The sequence below is a fragment of the Myotis daubentonii genome, chromosome 2, assembly GCF_963259705.1.
Source record: "Myotis daubentonii chromosome 2, mMyoDau2.1, whole genome shotgun sequence".
Taxonomy (NCBI): domain Eukaryota; kingdom Metazoa; phylum Chordata; class Mammalia; order Chiroptera; family Vespertilionidae; genus Myotis; species Myotis daubentonii.
The window spans coordinates 99,457,894-99,473,626 of record NC_081841.1 but is presented as its reverse complement, the minus strand read 5'-3'; the positions used below and the strand labels follow the sequence as shown (position 1 = coordinate 99,473,626).

At 50.2% G+C, this 15,733-nt stretch overlaps 1 protein-coding gene across 28 annotated transcripts in view; it reads right to left on the bottom strand.

Annotated features, from left to right (window-relative positions):
* Nucleotides 1-15,733, bottom strand: part of CACNA1C (calcium voltage-gated channel subunit alpha1 C) — a 616,430-nt gene that overhangs the window by 125,627 nt on the left and 475,070 nt on the right. For all 28 annotated transcript variants that reach the window (XM_059683972.1, XM_059683989.1, XM_059683990.1 and 25 more), the window contains 4 exons: nt 14,488-14,578; nt 5,940-5,966; nt 1,839-1,999; nt 202-427 (listed from right to left, as the gene is read on the bottom strand). In XM_059683972.1, coding sequence (XP_059539955.1) covers nt 202-427; nt 1,839-1,999; nt 5,940-5,966; nt 14,488-14,578 — 505 coding nt within the window. The remainder of the gene's footprint in view (nt 1-201; nt 428-1,838; nt 2,000-5,939; nt 5,967-14,487; nt 14,579-15,733) is intronic.

Here is a 15,733-nt window from a genome sequence, read left to right as displayed (position 1 = left end):
GCTTACAGCACTGAGCTGAGTCTCTGGTACTAGCAGTCAAAGGGACTTCTAAGTGATACGCATGTAAGTGAATCAAAGCTCCCTCCCTGATGGAGCCGCAGGACCCCTCCGGGAACAGCAGCTGCTCTCCCGCCCAGGCCTTTCTGCCTCCCTGCCCTCCGGGCCAACATCTCCCCGAGTCCCGTGAGTGGAGGGCAATACCTGGTGATTTTAAATATCCTCAGGAGCCGAACACATCTCAGCACAGAGATGCCCAAGGGGGACATGACCTTGGTCTCCACCAGGATGGTCTCCAGGATGCCCCCGCACACAATGAAGCAGTCGAAGCGGTTGAAGAGGGACACGAAGTAGGCCTGCAGGCCCAGGCTGTACATCTTCAGCAGCATCTCCGCAGTGAACAGGGCCAGGAGCGCCTTGTTGGCCGTGTCTGGCAGGTTCAGGGGGGGATGGGATCCAAACAGGTGTGAGAGGAGGGAACACGGGGAGGAGGAGAAAGAAAACACAGTAATAATCAGCACTGGAAAAAAACTAATTCTCCCTTCCCCGCCAGGACACCTCTCCATCCACAGCTACCAAAGCAGAACAAGTAGGGCCAAATCAATGGGCAGAGGTATCCATTTATCAAGTTCAGCAATCTCCCTTACCCACAGGAGATATAGTCTAAGACTCCCATTGGATGCCTGAAACCAGAGATAGTACTGAACCCTATATTCACTGTTTTTCCTGTACATCACACTCAAACAGTGTGAGGCTTCACCATACTACTCAGAACAGTGTGCAATTTTATTTATTTATTTATTAATTAATTTATTTATTTTATTTATTTATTTTTGTTAATCTATACCTGAGGATATTTTTCCATTGATTTTTATAGAGAGTGGAAGGGAAGGAGGGGGGCAGTGTGGGGGGAGAAAGAGAGAGAAACATCATTGTGAGAGAGACACATTGATTGGTTGCCTCGCACACATGCTACGACTGGGGCCGGGGATCCAACCTGCAACCCAGATACCTGCCCCTGACCAGAAATCAAACCTGCGATCCTTCATTGCATGGGGTGATGCTCTAACCACTGAGCCACAATTATCTTTGGAATTTTCCAAGTATTATTGCCCATTTTCCAGATATAAGAAGTGAGGCTCAGAGAGATGAGTACTCCACCCAAACCAATAAGCCAAGAGGCGAAGCTAGGCCACCTGAGTCTGGAGTGCACCCCTGTGTCTGCCTGATGCCTGGGGCGGTGCTGAGGCGCTGGCCAGTGAGGGCCTCTCCAAGGGGTCACTTCAGGGAAGGGCCTGGGCACTAACTACCGGCCGAGGAGGCTCCCCGCGTTCAGGCCACTGCTGCCCTCCCCCCTGCTTTTTTGCTCACCTCATCCTCACCTGCAGCCCACCTGGACTTACCGCCACGTATACCTGGAGGCAACAGGAAAGCTAAAGGATCGAAAACCCACCCTGGGAAGTCGGCAGCCAAGGGTCTGAGAGAGCAAACTAGGTACAGCACGTGTCCATGTCACCTGGGCCCAAGAATGACTATTGGGCAGGCAGATGGCATGGACCCAGCCAGGTGAGCCAGCTTGTTTACGATGAGGTGTGCATTTTATTGTGGGGCTTTCGAGCTGCCAGGCCCTTGGTGTCCCCAGCATGGCACCTGCCAAGAGCTGCAACCATGGATGCTTTCCCGTCTACCTTCTGCGTGTGACAGCTCACTCCCTGGGACTCAAGCATGTCAAACTCTCAGCCCGAGGGCCGCATGCCTTGTTTATTTGGCTCGTGTTAGCCTTTGAGTTTGACATGCTTGTGCCAGAGTAAACCAGGCTGGCGCCAGGGGCTGCCTCTCACCTTGGACTTCTGTGAGCCAGTGCGGCTGGTTGTAATGCTCTGAGGCAATGGTGAGCGTGTTGAGGAACACCAGGAAAATCACGAGCCAGTAGAAGACATTGGACTTGACTGCGGCACGACACTTCCTTCTGCAGAACCGATTCCACCGGCGCCAGTAGCGACTGGAAAGGGGTGGGGGTTGAGGAGAGAAGGGTGGGAGAGAGGTGGATATGAAATTCAGATTTCCCCACATGATTCTACTGTGTAAGCATGACCGAGAACCACTATGCTAGATGAACCCAAGCAAAACAAGTCACATCTCATAATTCTATGGTGGCGTGTTTAAAGCACACCCCTAATTTCATCCTCGCAATGCAGAGAAAATATGCAGCTGGATGTGTAACTCTGATGGGGAGAAATGAAGATGGTTTGGGTAATAAAGAAGGCAGGTGAGAAACAGAGCAGAATCGTGGAGTAATGTCCACGAACATCTGTACTCACATCTGTATTCTAGGTTTCCAGGGAGGGAGACGTCTGCTGTTTATGATCCCTTCACGCATCCCAGATTACTTCTACCTACTGTCCCTGGATAATCCCTTTACCAAACCCTGGTGCAACAAGATTAGAGAAGTGGGACGTACATCTGGGAAGGGTGTGGTTTCCTCAGAACCACAGGGAGAACCTGGTTTTTTGGCTTGCAGAGCAGGGAGGGAAGAGCAGGGAGGGTTCACTGGGTCGTGTTCTGATCTGGCCGCTGGGTGCTGGAATGCCCTCTCAGTGAGCACCACACCTTTGTGGGGGACACTTACCTGCTACCTAAGGAAAAGTCACTACACAGAGAAGAAATGCCTCGGGTCAGAAAATTATAGTTTCCAGATGCACTTACTACCCGGGGTACGCGTGAGGATATGAGAGTGAGCAGAGGGTAAAGGAAGGGGACTGAGTCCCAGGTGGTTGGGCCCTAGTGAGCTGCGACTTTTGGAGGTGGCCAGACCTCGGTACAGAGTCTCTCTCGCCTGGGCAGGACTCTGATTCTTCCATTATTGTGGTTATTAATATTGTAGAGAAATTTGGTAACAATTTTTTTCATAAGAAATGAATTTTCAGGACAGAGTCATATCGGATCTTAAATAGCTTACACTGTAGTTTCAAAAAATGTTTTAGGTGCAATGCCATTTACAGAAGTCACTGATGTTTGTATTCAGAGTCCAAAGGAATCAAGTTTGCTTTCTTTTATGTGTTAGGAGCCGACTTGAAGTCAGTTTATGCCGAGAACTTAGATTAAGTTCCTCTTTCCCTGGGGTTTGCGGTTAGTGGCTGCGGGGGTGACATGGTCAGGCCTGTCCACAGGTCTGGAACTGCTCTGCTCGAACCCCTGAAGGAGAGGCTGTCACGGACAGGTGGTATCCCTACGTCGTGCTGTTCCCCTGCGCAGCCATTCACGAGAGTCACGTGGATTTGAGCTGGGGTGGGGGTGGGGTAATTACTACCCCGAGAAAGTATTTAAAGATAATTATACACCTCCCACTCTTCAAAATATAGCTTTGCTTGACAACTGGTTTCCTGGCAACGCTTCCTACTGTATAATAAATGCAATGGTTTATTAGAATGTGTGAATTTATTTGTGTTTACATATGCATGGAGGATATAGAAATTAAATGATAAAACAGGGAGGAGAAATGTGCCTGCTGTTTAGTTCCCTTCACACTAACTGGGAAAGTCATTTTCTCTAGAAATAGAACTTTCCCATGTAGACCTGGGAGAGAAGGATAGATATGACTGTGTCTAATCCACTTCTACTCCACTGCTTCCCCTAGGAAATTTCTGCTCACTCACCTCAGATCCTCCTCACCTCTTCCCAATATGGGCCCTGCACTTGCCTTTGCACATAGACTGTCCCCCCACTGTCAGACCCTCCCCTTCTATATCCAATCCATCCCAGCTTCTCCCTGGAGTACTTTTCTAGTCTTCCCAGGCTTAGAACTCCTGTCAGACTCATTGTCAGCATCATTGTTTAGTTCTATATTTAAGAAGTACTTACTGAACTCCTATGTGGGCCAGGTACTAGATATTCAACAGTTAGCATGATAGACATAGCCTCTGTCTGCATAAAACCCACGTGGTGCACAGACCACTCAGCAAGCAATCGCAGAGCATGATCAGTGCCAAGGTGGGTCAGCAGAGCACATACACGGGCATCCTAGCCAGTCACAGAGGAGCCAGAAATGGTTCCCAGAGGAAATGCCTTCCCAGTTATCTGGCACTGCACGTATCTCCAATTAGGGGAAGGGACTGTCTTGCACTTTGTTGTAGACTCACAGCACATGCCGTCCATTTCACGAGCTCTTACAGGCTGGAGACAAGCTCCTTGGAGACAGGCTTTGGGCCTTGGGGCTCTTGAGACCCAGGGAAGAGGGAGGGTGTCGGGGAGGGCCGTGCTCCTGAGAGTTTGCTTGGCACATAATTTTTGACAGTCATCTAGAACATTAGACAACGTCAAAATGATGGACACTTCAGGCTCTTTCTAGTGGCTACAGAACTGAGAACAAGCAACACAGAAAGTCATTAAATTTAATTATTTTATATCTAAGTAACTTAAAGATAGACTATTAGAGACGGGGGCAAATATGGGTGCCTTGTTGCTTATGGGACAGAAGAAGGAAAGGGAACATTGGAGGCACATTTCACTGAACATGGGGCAGATAGTCCTCCAAAATTCTAGAAACTCCATGGGACCCACTTCAGAACTCTATAAAGTGGAGATCTGGAAGCTCTAACAGGTTATCTGATTAATCCCTTCAAGTTGCATAAGACTTTCTGAATCATTTGTTCCATCACTGTTTAAATCCTCTTCTGAACAGGAAGCCCCAAATGTTGCAAAGTTCCTCATTGTAACTAATTCTAATATTATAAGTCATTAATTTGCAGAATTTTTTCCTAAAAGCTCTGCTCTAATATTTCTTTTAAATAAACTGTAACTTTGTATATTCAGTTTTGCAAATAGAGTAGGCCAGTTTTTAAGCTCAACTTCCATTCTTTGTCATTGCTAAACTGAGTAAATGATCAGGAATGCTTTGATTTTTTTAAAACTCAAATTTTAGAGATTTTTTTTTTTTTTTGAGTAAAACGGGCTCTTCACTGTCTACAAGGTTACTTCTGAGTTGCAAAAGTTCTCTCTCCATTTTCGCCCTGTATTTCCTTGTTCTTCTCCTATATTCTTCCATTCAGTCTTGGCTGCCACAATCAGACACCAGAAAGTGCGGACACATTTTTCTAGCATCTGTAGTGGAAACCTTAGTATACACATGCGCGAACAGCCTACCACTGGGCTGGCACTCAGCTATACTCTCTGGAAGTAAACCTCTGGAGCATGCAGAACCTACTGAAGGCAACAGGCATGTGAGCCAATAATTGGTGTGCAGTATGGTAAGTGCTGTGATAGAGTTATGAGCAAAGCACTATGGGAATGGAGGGAGGTAGATAACTTCCCCTGGGGGGGTTGCAGACATTTTTGCAGTTTGTGACATTTGAGGCTCTTAACAAAAGTCTGAGTTCTCCAAATGAAGACATGGGGACACAGTGAATCAGGTAGAAGAGAGGCTCCAGGCAAAGGCCCTGATGTACGAGAGGACAGGGAACATTCCAGTAAATGCGAGTTCCATGGGTTGGAACAAAGGGTATGTGCAGGGGAGTGAGGAAGGTGAGTGAGACTGGAAAGTCAGACGGGGCTGAAGACCTTAGCCCCTGTGGAAAGTTCGGAGCCCAGCTGCGTGGTGATCCTGTGTGCTTCCCAAACCCTTCCGCTCATATCTCACTGTGGCCCATGGACATGAAGCATCAGAGCAGCAGCAAACAACCACGTGGCAGTGATTTTAACTGGACTTCATCTTATAAGGGAGGGGGCACACTAGGCCTCACAGCCGCCTTGGGATGGTGCTGCCCAAAAGACTGATGGATAAAGATAATTCAACACGTATCAACCCCTGGATTATTTGCTTGCTATAACGCCCAAACCTCTTCTTTCTAGCCATACAAAATAGGGCAGTTCCCCCTCACTCTTCCGCCCTCCTGGAAGGGTACTGGCGGGCAGAGGGAAGGAAGAGCAGCATGTCCTGCACTTACCTGAACTTTGACTTGGAGATCCGGTGGCTGAAAGAGAAAAGGGGGACGTTAGCAGGTGACACATGTTCCCTTCCATTTCAAAGGTGTTCAGCCATGCCAGGGAAGTCGATGTCCCCTGCTGACTACTTGTGGGCGCCCCATGGATGTGTGATGTGACTTAGAACAACCCTGAAGAGAGAACCTATTTGTCAGCATCTTCTGGTGTGCTTGTATGTTTGAATGTGGAGACTGAGGCCTGTCCCACTGACAAGTCTACAAATCCAGTGTCTTCTGAGTGGAGCAGGAGAGCCCGTGCTCTCAGATAACCAGCATCTATGATGAGGTTCTGTGAGGTCAGGTTAGGCAGCGTGTTAGGAAGCTGCACCTTGAGAAGTGCCATAGAGGACAGGGAGGCGCCTTGGGAAGAGCCGTACAGGACAGGGAGGCGCCTTGGGAAGGGCCGTACAGGACAGGGAGGCGCCTTGGGAAGGGCCGTACAGGACAGGGAGGCGCCTTGGGAAGGGCCGTACAGGACAGGGAGGCGCCTTGGGAAGGGCCGTACAGGACAGGGAGGCGCCTTGGGAAGGGCCGTACAGGACAGGGAGGCGCCTTGGGAAGGGCTGTACAGGACAGGGAGGCGCCTTGGGAAGGGCCGTACAGGACAGGGAGGTGCCTTGGGAAGGGCCGTACAGGACAGGGAGGCACCTTGGGAAGAGCTGTACAGGACAGGGAGGCGCCTTGGGAAGAGCTATACAGGACAGGGAGGCGCCTTGGGAAGAGCTGTACAGGACAGGGAGGCACCTTGGGAAGGGCCGTACAGGACAGGGAGGCACCTTGGGAAGAGCTGTACAGGACAGGGAGGCGCCTTGGGAAGAGCCGTACAGGACAGGGAGGCGCCTTGGGAAGGGCCATACAGGACAGGGAGGTCTCTCCAGCAGGTGGAGGGTCTCACCAGCCAGAGACCATGGCAGAAACACATCGGGGAGACCCCACTGCCCTCTGAACAGGAGCCTGGCCAACGCTGGCTATGAAGTGAAGATGAGCACAAGAGCCAGCTGGGCACTGAAAGGCACTACAGTCCTGGTGAGGGCAGCAACCTGGGCCTGAAGGAAGCCATGGGTCCTGAGGAGAAAGCCAGCATGCTGGCCGCCAGGTGCAGCCCAGAAGCCCTGGGGGACACTGGGCAGGAGCACCGGGCAGGTGTGCTGCTGGCTGATTAGAAGGGTCACTGTATGGGGCGGGTCCATCGAAAGGTGAACCTTCAAGGAGGCCCTGAGACCACCTAGTTCACATAGGAGAGTCCAGGGGAGCTGGACGGAGGCAGGATGGGAGAAGAGAGAGGGAAGAAGAGAGGAAGGAAGGGAGATAAATATATGGAGAGAGAGAGAGAGAGAGAGAGAGAGAGAGAGAGAGAGAGAGAGAGAGAGAGAACTTGAGACAGAAACTTGAAGGCAATGGGTCAGGAAGGCTTGGTGTCAGGGAGTAAACACTGGAGAGCTTGCAGGTGGATGCACAGAGAGATACAAAATCCAAGTTAGAGGTGGCAAAAGGGATGGAGAGAACAGTAGAGACAAAGAGATGCCAAGAGAAAACAGGAGCAGGGACTTGTGAGGCGACTGCTGCAAGCCTGTGTCATCCAGCTCAGCACAAAGCAAGCTCTGTTGCATAGCAAGAAAACAACCCCTCTCATTGTTTTTTATTTAAAAAAATTAAACCAGAAGATGTGGCAGGTGGCAAAGCCATCGAGCATGAGATAATTATATCTCTGGGGCACTGAGAATCTGAGCCAAGTGCCTTTACTGCTCTGAACCGTTAGCTAATAACCTTTTCCCGCCTCCAAAGACTGCCTGCCAGGGCTGGAGGGTTTAATCACATGTTAACAAAGCGTGTGGGAAGGGGAGAGGGAGCCGGGCAGCATTTTATTTAGAGTCACAGTTTAATGGGGAAACAAATGTTTTCCAGGTGCTAATTGGGTGGCAGGGAGTCCAGGGTGCTCTGTTCTCCAGCAGGGCTGGGCTGAGCATGGCACCTTCCGGCAGTTCTCACTCTTGCAGAAGCCAATGCAGATGACCATGATCTCCGAGACTTTGTCCATAGAGCTTGGCCAGCCCTCGGCGTTCTTTCTGAAATGTCTCCATGACCCTCTCTGCAGTGCCTGTCAGTGCAGACCACGGCCCCTTCCCCACAAGGCTCTCTCTTGCAGTCCAAGGGAGTCAGAAGAAAAGTGGGTTCTTAAATCCAACATAGATGGAAACCGAAATTTGAATGTTCACATCTTCCAAGGAAGTGACTCTGGGACTTGGACACAGGAAAGGATTGGTGGTGGGTGACTTTGAAATGAGGGCCTGGCCTGAGTTTAGGCATGGTCATCAGCTATGGGTCCGCACATGGCATTCTGGCACATTCTGAGGAGGAGGAAAGGGAGCAGGACTTCCTTTTCCACTTAGTTGCTTGTTCTGATGTATAACCCTGGACCACACTTTGAGACTGATTTTCGTGTTGTTGCTGTTTTCAGGGGATTGTGAGCTTAATTTCAGGCTTTCTGGGTCTGGAACATTCATCCCCTTCTAAGCACCATATTACTTAAGTGTTTGTACTTGGAAAGGGGAGAGTGCTGTTCAAGCGGCATGTGTCTGAGACCCAGGAAACCCAGCCCTTGGAGAGCTGAGGTTAGAAGTCTTGTAAAGCCCAAGTGCATTGATCCCTCCATTCTCCCTGACAGGTGTGAGAGGACAGTGGGACCCGCTCCACAAAAACAGAGGGACCCCATCGCTCTGCAGCCTTTCACCTCCTGGGAGGTAACCACCGGCTTAGGGTTTGGAAAGCTGCTCGCACTGGTCCCCTGTGTGAGTAAGCCAGGTGGGGACTAGGTGGGTGCACCGCTCCATACCCTGGGCTGTTTCACGTGTGGCAAATGCTTCCTTCTACTGAACAGTAGAGCCTCCAGCTTCTCCAAACCCCAATGAGGCACACACAGCTTGTTCAGAAGGCTTGGTGGCTTTTTGCATCATTCTATTCTATTCTATTCTATTCTATTCTATTCTATTCTATTCTATTCTATTCTATTCTATTCTATTCCATCACATGCCATCCCATGCCACCCCATCCTACCCTAAAAACCCTATCTAGTGTTTTAAGTGGATTCTTAAAGAGCAGGGATGCCGGGGTCCAACCCCAGCAGGTCCAGGGGTTCCCAAAGGCGTAGACGGAGTCGGCGAAGAAGGAATGACACGGAGACAGCGTTCAGTTGATCAGCAGCCTAGCCAGGATCTCCAGCCAAGTTCTGGTCTCGATCTCCAGAGAGGTTCTGCTTAGGATCTCCAGCCAGGTTCAGTCACCAGGTTCTAGTCAGGTTCTCTTGCCAATTTCTGTAGTCAGGTTCAGTCCAGGATCTTTTGCCATGTTCTCTCGCTAGGTTCTGTCTCTAGGTTCTGAGGCCAGTTTCTGTCCAGGATCTTTTGCCATGTTCTCTCCAGCGAAGTTCTTCTGTCTCTAGAGAACGTTCTGTGTAGGTTCTGTGCCTAGGTTGTCTCCTAAGTTCTGTGTTCTGAGTTCTGTCTCTGTCTTGTTACATCTGTATTTATACCAGTTGATTCAATGCTATCAATCTCTATTACAAAGGTTAGGGCGTTTCTTATCTCCATTCCAGGGAGTAAAGATTATGTAGCTTAGGCATGATTGTTCGTAGTTAAAGTGATTAATTACCCGCCTGGCACTTAGTTGAGGGGTTTTATTCCCTCCCTAACTTCAGGGGAAAATCCCTACCTGGGGAAACAACCTTTCTCAGAGACCTTGGTTAAGACACATAGTGCCAAGAAGGTGAGCAAACATATTAAGAACAGTATGCCATATATGCCAGGTCCCTTGAAACAGCAAGCATGGACCGGCTCCCGGCACAGGGAGATGAGGAAAGTTAGAATTTAACACATAAGACCATAAGAACAGTTCCAATGGATTGGACCTGGGGTACATCTAATCCAAGATATTTTTTCTGCCTAGGCCTCCAAGACAAACCTTCTAGGAAACTATGATTTTCTTTGATATTCAAGTTCAAAACTAGAGAAAACCCCAAAACTCTTTTTGTTTTGCTTCGTTACTCAATTTTCATTTGTCATTATTTGACAAATATTTGAACTTCTTGGGAGCCATTTATATTTTCAGCTTCTCTCCCCTTCTTAGAGTAATGAGCACCATATGTTTACTCCCTGTTGTGTGAAGTAGTATTTGCCAGAATTGTCCCAATTTGCCTTTAACATAAATCAGAGGGCACTGGAGTCACCACCCAGGCTGACACACATCTGACTGCCTCCTCATCTCTATCGCTGCAACACCTCCCATGGCTGTTAGTACTGGAGCTACTAGGTACTGAAGGAAGTTGCTCCCCACCCCTGGCCAGAGTCTCCTTCTCTATTACCCCTCTTGCTCTTTCACTGAACCCACTTTGCCCTCACTGGATCTTCCCAACCACTCACTCTTCCAGGGCTCCCAGGCCAATGCACACGTCACCTCCAGTTCTCAGCTTGGCCTCATGGTCATGTCAGGACTGCCCTCCACACCACGCAGACTCCCCACTGCCTGGGCCTTCTGCTGGGTCTGCTTGGCAAACCCCATCCTGGTTCACACCACTGTCGTGTTTTTAGTGCTGCCCTCAGGCCAAAGAGCCTACCAAAAACCAGTCACATAGTTCTGCAGGCCAATTGCACATTTACGATGTCAGTCTCCACTGTGGATTCAGATTCGCACTGCTCAGCAAGCTGTTTGCGATGTCCTGGTGACTCACTAGTTTGAATCTCCTGTCCTGCAGGTCCCTAGGACACCTAACCCTCCTCTGGGAGGAGCTGACAGATCATTTGCTATGACTCCTATCATATCTTCAGCAGAGCCTGTTTCTGATTCCATATTCTTTATAGAACTGTTGGCTTTGAGAGCTGGATCTGTGGTCCACAAATATCAAGTTACAGGGTGTTTTATTCCAGAAATCTTACATGGAAGCCCAGTGTGTGAAAGAGGTGAAAGTGGCCTCCTGTCCCAGCCCTGCCGCGGTTCCCAGGATTCCTGGCCTCTGCTGAGAGCACCTGAGGCACCATCAGGCCAGCCCTTCCTTCCCTAGAGGAGGAGACCGAGACTCAGAGCGGAAGTGCCAGCTGAGGTCCAGGGCGGATCAGTGCTGGACTGCAGGACTCCTGACGAAAGGTCTCTTCTCCCATCTCCTGGGAAAGGAGCTCCTTCTTCCTGTGTGAATCCAGTGTCTCAAACTGTCTTTGAAGTCCACTAAGTAGTTCCTTCGTAGGCACTCCCATTTAGATCCCAGAGCCTTTAGCCCCTCCATTTTCACGGACTTCTTTTTTTGCTTTAAAGATCATCGCTTTACTATGATGAAACAAGCCCCCTCTTTCTAGGATCCTCCTCTCCTCTCCTTTCCCTGGCCGCACTGGTGGAGTCAGCTCCTTGTGCTGGCTCATTTCCACCCCCTCTCCACTCTGAGACTCAGCTCCCACCGCACAGAGCACAGAGTCCCCCACTCCTTTCCATCCTTTCCATCCCCACACGTGACTCTAGCCTGCACCTCCATCATCTCACCTGTGGGTAACTGCCAGGGAGGCCTCCGCACACGTGTGCTGCTTCCCCACTGGCCCCGCCCCTAAACTTTCTTTTCTAAAGTGGTCTGTCAAGAATGCAAAACTAACCAAATCAACCAGCTCCTCATCCCACGACTTCTCACAGTCTTGTGACAAAGACCAAGGCCATCAAGGGGTCTCCCAGGCCCTGCCCCATCTCCAGCCTCGTCTCTGAATTCACTCAGGCTGCACTGTCCAAGCTGGCCTTCTCTCAGTTCTTCCACTCCAGGGACTTGACATGCACTGTTGCCTCTGACTGGAGGCAACACTCTTCACCTCAGTAATGTACTATTCTCCAACCCTTCAGTTCGGAGCTGAAATTTTATTTCTCCCCAGCAGCTGTTCCCAACCTGCCAGTCTAAGTCAAGTCCATCCCTGTCATTAAGCGCATACTTCAGCTACTCTTCCTTCTTAACACTTACTCCAATTTTAACGACTTATTTACTTATGAATGTCAACTTCACACCAGATTATGAGCTCTAGTGAGAGGGTGTCAATTTGCTCTACTGACTGCTATGCGTCACCATCGCTAGCTCCACACCGGGCACACTACTGACTGAGTGTACAGATGGATGGCTGTGTCTTGAAATTCTTCCTTCAGTGGTTTCCAAGCGACTGCTGAGATCTGTACCCCTAACACCACTTCACCTATTTCATTTACTTGTTCTTCTATGTGTCTGTGTCCCAAGGTTCTGCCTCCATTCTCCTAAGAACAACCCTGGCCTATGACCTCGGAATAGTTTTTATCCTGATAACCTCAAACGTGTGACTCCTCCCTGCCCGGAGCTGGAGCTGGACCTCGGACCTCCACATCCTGCTGCCTGCGTGGTCCCTCGGCTTGGCCTGCTTCACAGGGCACTTCAGCATCCTTATCATGTTCTGCCTCCAAACTTCGATGGCTCCTTCCTCTGCACACTTATCCTCCCTCCTTCCTTCTCCCCCAAAATATCACATTGTAGGCCCTTTCTCTCTGCCGCTGCCCCACAGGAACCATTTTCATCCTAGCCTCTCACTACATAGAAATCCTTACCCAGACCTCATCTTCCTTCACAACTAGCCTCTCACTGCCTCCTCACTACCACCCACTCTCAGGCCCTGGCCTGTCCTCACGCTACCTCTCCCACCAGGAAGTCTCCTCCCATCATTGTCTGAGGGGGGAAGGTGAGAGATAGGGAAAGACCATAATTTATTAAGTACATGTTATAATTCTGGCACCGTGACCAGATATTTTATATGCACAGCGTAGGTATATAAATGTGGACCATTTCTACAGAGCTCTTGAAGGCTGCAGAGCCTATCCTCAAGGCATTAACAGCTGCACCAGAGGGACTGCCAGCTCTCTCTGTGGGGGTCATCGTGTTCTTCCAACAGAGCTCAGCTCTCCAGTGGCCTCCTGCTGCCAGTGCCCGTCCCTCCTGGCCTGTGCCTGGGCCATGCCCAACATCTAGAGTTGCAGGGTCCTTAACCTTCTCTCCGCTCCCTTGGGGTCAAGACCTCAGAAAGGCCTAGCACTGAGGGACTCCGAAGGCTTGCTCTCTGCCTTGCTCTAGTGTGGCTGACTGAGAAATGCAATTGCTTGTTTTGTCTGGTTCCAAAAGAAGAGAAGGAAAAAAGGCTTGGGTTGCCGCTTAAAACATAATTAGCACCATATTTAACAACATTTGGATGAGAGTGCGCCCCAGCAGTGCTGAGAAACCTGCAGTGCAGGGATGGAGGTCACAGGGCTGGCTGGTGCCTGGGCCTCCAGTCCTTTTTCCTTTGGCTCAGGGGCCATTCTTGTGCTTAGACTCACTAACTTCTTAAAATGGATGGGGACACCATTGCGCCACTTCAGAGAGGAGGGTGATGGAGTGGTTTCATCTGAGGCAGGTCCTCCTCAGCGCCTTCTCTCGGTGCCTTTCAGTGTCCGGCGGAGCTGACGGTTCCTACGCCTCCCAGGCAGGAGGAAGCGTCCCCACTTCCCACAGTGGAGCCCCTTCTGCCCAGAGGAGTCCTTGTGCTCATGGTCACTGTGACCCCGCAGCCTTTATCCTTTGAACTCCGCTTTCTAAGACACTGGTAATGAAGCCAGCAGTTTACTTATTTTTAGCAGGTAAACCATTTTTCCCTTCTTTCTTCTTTCTCCTTTCTCCTTTCTCCCTTCTCCCTTCTTCATTCTTCTCCTTTCTTCTTCTTCTTCTTTTTTATTTATTTTTTTTTTGAGGGGCACATTGCCCAGGGACTACAGTTTCCATTTTAAAGAGTGAACTAAGATGGGTGATTGCGATAATCCACCTGCGAGCTGTTCTGCTCACACCTGGCTCTGCTCCATCCCAGGCCAAAGTCTGCTCTGGAAGCCAGGGCTTGGGGCTTGACCAGGGGAGGGAAATCCTGGACATGCAGGCTGGGGCTCGTGTTAGCGGAGCCAGTGTAGTCCAGGCTGAGCACAGGTGAGTTTATGAACTACAGTTTGCTTCCCTTCACTAGATGGGTAACCTGGAGATGCCAACATGGACCATGCTTATCATCTCCCAGTGTATTTTCTTATGCTTTCCTTCCAGGTCACTTTTATCAGAATGGAAAGAGAGGTGAGCCGCACCCAGGGGCCTAACACAGCCGTCTCCTGTGAAAGGGGTGAGAGGGGCTGGGAAGAGAGAGGCTTCAGAGCCACCCTCAACCCCTCACACTGTCTGTATTTCTCTGATGTGATGGAAAGGAGCTCAATAACCAACTGAGGAGCGGTCTCAATTTAAGACTCAATACTCAGCCTAGGGCTGTACTCACCCCAACCCTCTGCTCTGGCTCCCTGAGCAGGTTTTTGCTTCCTGCTATGCTCTGACCTCTGCCCCCTTCTCCAGCCTCACCCCTTGCAGTAATGAGTTCCCCCCTCCCCATTCTGACTTAAGGACACAGCTTCCCTACCCGCCCTCAGCAAAGCCCAGCCCCTGTGCTCGCTGGAAGTGCCTACTCACGCCAGCCTGGCCCCACAGTTTTCTCCCTCGATGTCACCGCCAGCCACGTTCTCAGTGTTGACAGACTCCGTCTCACTTGTGGGCATGCTCACTGCAAGAGTCAAAGGGATGCAGAACAAGGCATGAGGGCGGGAGGAGAAGGGGAGAGAAGAGCATTAGTGTGCAGTTCCCCAGTCTCAGGAGGAGGGCAGCCTGCAGCACCCGCTGGTGAGGGTGGGGGTGCTGCTGGGAGCAGGCTGAGGCCCTGCACTGCCCTGGCCAGGTCCAGGGTTTCCATGAGGGAGTGACATGCCTGCTGCTTATCTAGGGTACGTCATGTTGCTGAGGGCACTCTAAACCGTGGGAATGTGGAAGGGAACCTGGAGATCGGATCATTTACTCTATAGGAGACATAGTCAAAACACTCACCATTGGACCTTTCTCCACCCTCAACTCTACCCCCTCAGAGAAGCTGTGCAAGCTTGTCCATTTGTATCCACTACTTGCCATAAAAAGGTGATCTTTTCGGAAAACATTTTATTTCTCTTACCTTTTCCCACCCATTCTCAGGGGCTCCATTCCCAAACATAGGGTCCTGCTTATTTGTAGAAAAGGCATCTCCACCGCCTGCATGAACTACTAGATGGATTTAGCGGAAAGCCTCCTTTCTGTTGTGCCTACGGGGTCCTGAGTCTGTTACGTCTGGGACAGTACCTGCCGCCTAGAGCCTGCGCAGACCATGCACTGAGGTGCACATTGGCACTGCAGCCCGCAGGAAGGAGCAGTCGCCACGCCGAGTTTACTGTGGCCTGACGCTCGACTGCAGGCACGCAGTCTCCGTCCAGCAGCCGGGACATTCCCACCTCCACAGGCTGCCCTGGGATATAAACCACCTACTTCCACTGGCGCTGACCTGCTGGCCATCTCCAGTCTCTCCCTGAGGTGGTGAGGGCTGAGCTTTGAAACCAGCAGGAGTTTTCTCCTTGGAGCACATTTGATGGCTTAGAAGAAGCCATTTCTTTTATTGTTATTTTTTATTCCAAGTAAGAATTTAACTCAAGAGATTTATTTTCTACCTTCTATTACCCTTTTAATATGACATTATCAGTGAGTTCCTTATTTGTGCCAACCTTTGTTCACAGCATGGGCCCTGGTTCAGCTCTCCTTGCAGGACACACTCCTCATGTGGGGAGAAAACCAACAGCCCTCAGCAGCCAGAGAATCTGCATTAGTGAGGGTGTGGCATCAGGTGATGTGGCACCATGTG